General features: G+C 31.5%; 1 protein-coding gene across 1 annotated transcript; it reads right to left on the bottom strand.

The window, feature by feature from the left end:
* Positions 1–2,968: 2,968 nt before the first annotated feature.
* Positions 2,969–5,363, bottom strand: LOC145006398 (uncharacterized). Its single transcript, XM_078965482.1, has 3 exons — positions 5,057–5,363; positions 4,361–4,471; positions 2,969–4,239 (listed from the first exon to the last, which is right to left on the bottom strand). The coding sequence occupies exons 1-3, from the start codon at positions 5,129–5,131 to the stop codon at positions 3,169–3,171; spliced, it is 1,257 nt and encodes a 418-aa protein (XP_078821608.1). The 5' UTR covers positions 5,132–5,363; the 3' UTR covers positions 2,969–3,168.
* Positions 5,364–9,138: the final 3,775 nt, after the last annotated feature.

Here is a 9,138-nt window from a genome sequence, read left to right as displayed (position 1 = left end):
TTCTCATTATACTTTACCTTGAGTAGGTAACCAGAGTTATGTGATAAAGTATTGGTATGCTATTTATGTTACGTGTTGTACTGCATTATTTCTATGTGATTTATGTGGTGCATATTTATCAGAGCTTAACCTGAGGGTTCACAGAGTTTGGGTGCACGGACCCACAGAGTTATAGCCTCGAGTGGCTAATATGTGCCATATGTGGTATTTTGGGGAACTCACTAAGCTTCGTGCTTACAGTGTTTTGTGTGATGTTTTTTTTTCAGGTTTCTTTCAGTATCACGGGACGACACCTGCTTGATTGTACACACCAGAGAAAGAGTCATATTTTGGAGGATCCTGGTTTTCTATGCAAGTGAAAATGGAGTCATGTTTTGTAAATCGACTATGAATGAGATTTTAAACAAGTGTTTCTAAGAATAAAATGATTATTTTAAATGAAAAATTTGTCTTGAAATTTACGGTGTTACAATATAACATACGAACTAACACACATTAAAATATACTAAAAATTATTTTATAGGGAGATTACAACAAAATCTCACTCAAATATAAAAATTATTTGGTTCCTAATAAATTAGATAGCTATCACTATTTATAAACATAATTCTACAGGACGAAATTAAATTTATTGAACATATAACGGAAAGTTTTAAAAAAATACGTCTCGTGATTTTATTTTGCAATAGTAACCTTACATATTAAACCTTCTAATTAAATGTCATGTCACATATCAACCTATTAAACCTTATATATTTCTATTATAATAAAAGAATAGGTTGATTATTTTTGGGTCGTGTATCATCCTATTAAACCTTCTAATTAAATGTCATGTCACATGTCAACCTATTAAACCTTACATATTTCTATTATAATAAAAGAATAGGTTGATTATTTTTGTATCGTGTGTCATCCTATTGGTTCTTTATTTTAAATTTCAAATTTTAAATTTTTCATTCTAATTTATTAAATTAAATAACATTAAAATAAAAATTAAATAAAATTAATACATATTATAATATCATGTATTTATTTAAATCAATGATTATAATTTTATATAATTAAAAAATATCTTTTAATTAATAATTTATTTAAAATAATTCATTAATAATTTTAAATTTTTATTATGAAAATTTAATTAATTATACTACCATATTTCATTGTAAACTAATAGGTACATAAAATTGTAAATTAGGATCTACTTCCAAGTTAAATGTGTAGCTAAGGTCCATTTGTTAAACGCACATTTATTGGATTACAACTAATCAATTGGATCAAAACTTTGTAATATTTTATTTTGTACATTACTCATTATTCAGGCTAGAGTTCAGGCCCCAAAAAAGTAATCTCCCAAATCGTGTATTAAAACATAAACAAAATATAGTAACTAAATAGCCACATTGGATGAGTTGGAATAGGCAAAAAGAGAACTTCTATGTATATTGAAACGGGTCAGTTGACCCGACTCTTTTTCTAATATAGTTTTTTTCTTAATAACTAGTGTATTAATTTACAAATATATTATTATTATTACTCCATTATAATAACAATTTAACTTTAACGGGTTATAAACAAATAAATCAAAATTACCACCCCCATCATGGATCTAATATAATTCACTACGTTTCACCTGAATGGAGTTGGAATTTAATAATTAATTTACTTTGAATGAATTATCACAAAATCAACCAAAAAGTCGCAAATATTTTTTACTGAATTCAAACCCTAGATTTTCTGATAATCGTTTTGTTTGACACTTAAAATTAACATATCAAATAAATAAATAGAAAAACGATCATATATTTGTGGACACACTATCGTTCGATCACATATTTACAACAAATCCTAAGTTTTTATAGCCAAATACTTTTCCTCCTATTGTTACACTTAATGCATATAATCGTGTATACATCAAAATGTCATTTGGCATACAAGCCATTTCAATATTTATAGTGGGGTCAAACACATCCATAAACTTCCAAAGCCACAAAAACGTCCATATCTAATATAATGACAAAAAGATAAACATTGCAATATTACATTAAAATTGTGAACTAAAAATATCACATATTAAATAATTCTCAAAACTGATCGTCACAAGTCACAACTTCAAAATAACAAACAATAATAATAAATAAATCCAATATTTCTCACAAAAGAACACTATTTTGACAATATTTATAAATATTAATAACTTACAATATCTATATATCGGAAAAGCTAAGAGACTGATCGGAAAATATCAAAAAGTTTTCGGTGATCAAGACTTCCGGTGACCTCTTTTGTTTGGTTTCCTGGTGGTGGTTTTACTGAACATAGCACAGCAGCCGGAGACTTTTGGTGAGGGAGGGTCCACGGTGGGTTCAACCACCTGAGTCCGATATGGTTTTGGGTCTGACTCGGTTTTCACTTTTGGCTTAATAAGTTCCCCGGATGATAATTTATCTTCCCAAACTATCCCTGAAGAACCTATTCTTCTAAATGACACATCTGACCTTGGTAATACTATTCCACCCATCTAAATATTTCTATGTGGCTTCTTAACCGTTGGGTTTTGGGTATAAATAGCCCAAGAGGAAGGAGAATATGACAAAAGAAGCATAAAAATGGTAAAAAGTCAGAAGATGACATCTATTCGGGGTGTGAAATTACATTGTTGCCCTACGCCTATACAACTAAAATACAAGTCGGTGTAGAATGTTTCATAGTTATGAAGAGGATGAAGTCAAACGAAGACCAAGGTTTTAACATGTAGTATGTGGGTTTAAGTATGTACTTTATAATTTTTTTTTTCAATAATATTATAAGCAGCTACTCTTGAGTTTTTCCAATCGACATTATACAAATCTAGAGAATTTAATCAGAATATAATTTTTTTTTTTTTGTAATATTAACATGTGATCTTGAATTTGTCTCCGATAACTTTATAAGAATAAAAAAAACTTACCAAAGATATTAAGCATCCACATTGCAGTCAACCTATGATCATGTGAATTAAACAGAGCTTACAGAAACCATGTCAATAAAAACATTTAATTCACAAAATAAACTCAATTTCAAAACCCCAAAAATGGAAGGAAAAAAAAAACTTTCATCCCATGAAAGTAGACATGCATAACAAAAACTAAAACTGTACATCAAGAGCACAACACCCTCCCCCCTACCCCACTACCCAAACTTCCTTTTGTTCTTGAGAATCTCACTGAAAGGTCTAGGACCCTGAAAACCATATTTTCTTTCATTCAAATGTCTAGAACCCTGAAAATCATCATTTCTTTGAAGGGTATTCTTCTTTTGTTCTTTTATTTCATCAAGGCTCTTTGGTCCTGTGAAAATAGCATCTTTTTCCTTAAATCTTCTCTTGTGTTGCATCAACTGTGGCTTCCTGTATCTGTTCATAGGGACAGCTTTTCTTTGAGGATATCTTCTAAAATTACGATCATACCCTTGAGAAAAACAGTATGGAAAAGGAAAACCATCATTAAAAACCTTTCGTTTCTTCAAATGCTCACGAAGATCATGACCTTTTCTGCCATTAAATAACGGAGCTTCTGATTGTAAGTTTCTTTTCTTGAAAGAAAGCCGATAAAATATACTCTTTCTTGATTCCCCTTTATCTAAACATTCATAAACATCACATCTATCTTTTCCAATTCCATTTCCCAATTCAGGGTAAGTTTGATCATACTCAATAGGCTCTTTTTCACCTTCTTCTTCTTCTTCATGAACAGAAAAATACTCAACATCTTGTTCATATTCATACCTTTCAGATTCACCTTCAACAACAACATCAAAACCAGAACTTTGATCATTAAAAACATCAGATCCACTTTGAACAAATTCTTCCGGAAGATCCAATGAGTTTGATATATCAGGAGACTCGCTTCTTTCTTGCTTGGGATTGGGATCCTGTGTGGCCGTCCTCACATTGTTTGTGTGGTCATCTTTTACAGGTTCAGATGGAGTGGGGTGGATGTTGACTGGTGTTGACCTGGTTTTACTTTCTGTAGATAATTTTTCTACACAGGGGACTGGATTGTTGACCATGGATATGGGTTTAGAGGGTTTCAAAGCAAGGCTGACATCAGCAGATCCATGGAGAAATGAACAGTGTTCTCCTTTGTTACAAAACCCTTTTGAGTAAAAGTAACAAGGGATGTTTGTTTTCTCCACAGGTAAAGCAGGAGCATTGTTAAGGTTAGAAGATTCTAGATAGGCTTCCTTTAGTGCTTCTAATGGCTACAAAAGTAGCAGAAAATAAGTTCAGAATGCATATTGGTGAAATAACTAATAAGTAATAAGTAATAACACCTGATAGTATAGAAGAAGATAGAATATTGATTAAGAAGTAGGAGCTTACAGGATGTCTGAAAGCACAATCAGGGTTAAAACAGCACCCTCCCAACCAATACCAGCAATCTCTAGGGTTCAGTCTTGCAATCTCACTGTGTCGGTATTCACATTCAATTCCCTTGAAACACCACAATTGAAATGGGAGGGAAGCACAAAAAAGTCGATTAAAATGCAGAAAACAAGAACTGAATCAGCTACATTCTACAATCCAACTTGGTTTTGGAAGAATGCAATGTTTGAAAGCAATGGAAATGAGAAAGCAATATAGCACGAACAGAATGTGAAAGAAAACTGAGATAAATTTCAAAAAGAAAGATAGAGAGATACATAAACCCTAACTGGAACCAGTGGCAAATCCTCCAGAACATGGAAATAGATTTCGAGAAAAATGTTTGGAGGAAAGAAATTAACAGCAATCATCCTGAATCCCTAATTTAAGTATATCGATACGTAACATTATCTCTCTATAAACAGTCTAAGAAAAGGAAAACCAAAATAGTTTACAATGAAATAATCAGATTCGTAAAACCCTATGAACTATAGCCTCGTAAACCAGATAGTTGCAAAAGAACAGATTACAGAAAACCTAAAACAAATTTCCAAGAACGATAATCGCTACATTACGCAAACGCAATCGAAAGCATAAATTATAAACAAACAAATAAAGCGAAATTAAAAACACATTCGAAAACGGAGATTATACCTTCTTGCAAGTGAGCGGAGAGGCTAAGAAATAGACGCAATCAGTGAATCGCTTCTGTAATTCTTCTTCGTCCATTTCTTAAGACACACAAAGCGCAGGAATCAATGAAATCTGTAAGAAAGTTGCTTGAGATAAATGCTATGTTTCGTCGATATGGAAATGATCATATAATACTTGATTGAAAAAGAAATCGATAAATTTCTTAGAAATTAGGTTTCCATTTGATCTTTGTGGTGAACAAATTGGGTTTTCGGATTCTGAGTTTATGCCACTGTGTGTGTGTGTGTTTACGAGAGGGGGATTCTGTTCGTCTCAATCTTTATTTAACTTCGAGACACTAAATTTTCTTATTATAATAAAATATAGCTTAGTTTACAATAAATGGTCCCTAGAAAACTTGACTACTTTCAATTTCTTCCACTTCAAATTTATATTTTCACTAATAGTCTTTATTGCAACTATGGTTTATGGTTTCCCAAGTGTTCAACTTTAATGGTTCCTACTTATCTTAGCTACGTGAACTATGTGACTAGGGGTGTAAACGAGCCGAAATGAGCCCAAACCTAATGTTTCAAACCTTATTTGTCGTGTTCGAGATTGGCTCGTGAAAAAATACACAAGTTCGAGCTTGATTTGTTTTGACTATTGAACCTAGTCAAGTAAGTTTAAACTTGGTTTGAGCTCATTAAGAAGCTTATTTATAAATTCATTCATGAAAAATAAACATTAAATCTACTTAAATTTCAACCAAGATGAAGATGCAAAAATAAAAACTTCAAATTACATAATTTTTAAACTCCAAAATAAAAACCTAAACTGTAATTAAATCATCCAAAAACAAGTCTTTTATTATGGAAGTTCAAATTACAAAAATACTATAAAAGATCAAATTTTAACGTAACATATTATCAAAATATGTCTTCCTTAAAGCAAATTCTTATCAAAATATGTCTTCCTTAAAGCAAATTCAATCAAGCGAAGTCTACAAATTAAAACATTTTTTGAAATGTGCAATATATTGTAATTAAACCAACAAGATTACATATATATTAAAAAAGGCATACCTTTAACTATCATTTGTTCATGTAGGTAATAAAACCTCGGTAGGTATTTCATCCTTCGGTGAAAAGAAAAAGATCAAATATTAATAAATTTGAATAATCAATTGATAGTTCATGTGTTTTAAGTTTATCAAATGTGCTTTTAATTTTTTTTTTCTTAATTTCATAACGATATCTTATCCAATCTCCTACACAAATCAATTTTTGAACGGTGTCCGGTACCAATGACTGAAACTAAAGAATTACAAGCATATACCTTACACTTATGGTTGATGGTGATTGATTGAAGGTTGTTATTCCAATCTAAAGACCTTTGAAAATGGTATGTATTAACCTAATTTTGCCTTCAAAATCTCCATGTATTGTCCAAAACATAGATGATAGATCTTTTCCTATCAAATAGAACTAAACTTCCACTGACTTGGTAAGCGTACGTTGAGCATAAAGTGTGATGTAGTTTGCATGGACCTCGCAATGGAGCCATATAAAAAGTCATAAAATCTTTTTGCTTTTCATCATGCATGGATCCCACTTGGTGTGCTAAGGTCGAATTAAATACTAAATTTTATCGATTTTGACATAACTTTTATATCTCATGTGCAAATCACTTGGTTTTTATATACACTTTGTTTTGACTTTATATACACACAAATTAACTAGAACATTCAAATCCTACACTAGACTTGATTTTATAAAAGGAGCCAACGTAAGACATAAGACTTAAGACACTTGTAACATTTTAGTTTCAATACTTTAACAATATTACTTATATAATACCATATTACTATAACTGATAGTTGTTCTACATCTAAAACATGATTTTGCATAACGAAAACAAACACATATTCTTATGTGTTCATACAACTTAGAGGATCTAAGTTTCATACTATTACTGCCACAACTAAAGAAAATAAAGAAAACACATACCTCTTTTGATGTTAACGATCTCCTTGCTTGTGACATTGTTCTTGCCACCTTGTTTGGATTAAATGATCCAAAACATAATCTCTTTTTTGGTTCACACCAAAGATCAGAACAATATTAATTAGGAGAGAGGATGTTGGGTAAAAAATATGGTTTATACTTTGCTTTTCTAGGAAAATATATTTTTCTATAATTTTGTGGTTGTGTACGGCTGCACATGTGTGTGCGGCTGTACACTCGTGTGCAGCTGGTGGCCCATGTCTCATATATATAGGGTGAGGAGAGAGAATGAGAGCAGGAGCATATTGTAGAGAGAGAAAGTTAGAGAGAAGAAGAATGTGTGTGAGAGAATCTATGTATATGGAGCATCAATCATATTATTGAATACATCATTAGATTCATCTTAATTATTCTTCTCATTCTCTTCTAATTGATCTGACATCATCCAATTGATTGGAATTCCGTACCATCAATTGGATCTGATTGATACACAAACAATTTTGGGGACTTACAAGTGGTATCAGAGCAAGGTTGTATCAATCAATTTTGTCATATCTGGAGCTTATTTGAACTTATTTTGCGTTTTTGGATAGATCTTTGAAAAATAAGGAGGGTTTGTTCTTTTCATTTTTCATAAAAACAAGTTTTGATCGAGTTTTGGAGCAAAAATGGGTGAAAACGTCATTTTTCGCGAATCTATTGAAGGTGTGCGGCTCGGGTGTGGGGCTAGTGAGTGTGCGGTCGGCTCGGTGTGTGCGGCGTGCGACTCAGCAACTTCTCACGTATGCGGCTTCGAACGGTGTGTTGATCAGCTCACGTCTTCGCAACGTTCATTAAAAAAATTCAAGGGAGTTTTGGGGTTGCCGAGGATCAAACCATGGTCCCCTGGTTTATAATCCCTCCACCTTACCAGTTGGACTAGCAAGTCTTTTGTGACACTTCTTCCGTAATTAATTCATAAAGTGTTTTAACCCCAAAAATCAATTTCTTTCATTTTTAAATTACATTTTCAACAAAAAAATTTAGTTCTTAAATTTTGACTTATATTTTTGACTCTTTACTTAAAATTTTGACTTTGACTTTTAAAACTTGACCTTTGACTTTAAATTTTGACTTTCTCGTTTGACTTTAAAATTTTTAAATTTAGCTTTTCGATTTGACTTTGAAGTTTGACTTTTAAGTTTGATTTTTTAAATTTGAATTTTAAGGTTGACTTTCTCGTTTTGTTTTTTAATCAAAGGGCAATTAAAAAAATTATTAAAAAAAAATGAGTTCCACATCAATTCCGGTAAATGAAGTTTTATGTACTCTATCTTGTGTTAAAACTATTAAATTTTTACGAGAATCAATAAATCTATCAAGAGAGATAATGAGGACTTCAAATACGAAGGATATCAACTCAAGAAATGACAGAAACCCCTAAAAGCTCAATTAGAAACCAAAATTAATGATTTCCGAAAACTCCAATAAGATTACAGTAACAAATGTGAAAATTATGATTACATTAAGAAAAAACTTGTTGCTGTAACTGAAGAACTTGTCGCTTTGAAAATTAAATGTGGAAAAACATATATTAGTTTCAAAAGTTACAACGCGTTAAGTAAGACAGTCGAGTCCTTATTTGAAAACCAATTAAAATTCAAAGATAATCAAAACAAGGGTTTAGGGTATGATTGTGTTCCTCCACCTTTCAATCATAACTACACATCCATCCCTATGATACAGGAAGAAATTCACAAGGAGACACATCTCCAATATGGGAAACCTTGTGACATCCCCAAAATCTCGACCAGAAAAGACCAATTTTTCATTTATGCTTTTAAAATAATTTCAAAGTAAATCCTTTTGATTTGAAAGAGTTGCGGAATTTGTTCCCAAAAACAAAACATGATAAAGCAATGTTTACCAAAGCATTTCATAAAAGAAATGTATTTTCATTATATAATCAAAACTCGGGATGTCATGTTCCGATACAGACCATAAAGCATAAACGCTAACATTACAAGTCATTCAACAAATATATACATACACAGACTTGTAAACAAAACAACTTGATGGTTCATCCATCTTATGCCCTTGCGCCACTTCCTGTAATAC

This window comes from Lactuca saligna, chromosome 7 (genome assembly GCF_052625555.1).
Source record: "Lactuca saligna cultivar CGN05327 chromosome 7, ASM5262555v1, whole genome shotgun sequence".
Taxonomy (NCBI): Eukaryota; Viridiplantae; Streptophyta; class Magnoliopsida; order Asterales; family Asteraceae; genus Lactuca; species Lactuca saligna.
Note: the sequence above shows the minus strand (reverse complement) of the source record. Positions and strands in the feature narration are given on the sequence as shown.

Bases quoted from the DNA above. Each gene is read 5' to 3' on its own strand.
- LOC145006398 (XM_078965482.1), bottom strand. From the start codon at position 5,131: ATGGACGAAGAAGAATTACAGAAGCGATTCACTGATTGCGTCTATTTC. The intron at 4,472-5,056 runs GTATAATCTCCG...TGGTGTTTCAAG, and splicing joins CTCCGCTCACTTGCAAGAAG to GGAATTGAATGTGAATACCG. The intron at 4,240-4,360 runs GTAAGCTCCTAC...CTACTTTTGTAG, and splicing joins ATTGTGCTTTCAGACATCCT to CCATTAGAAGCACTAAAGGA.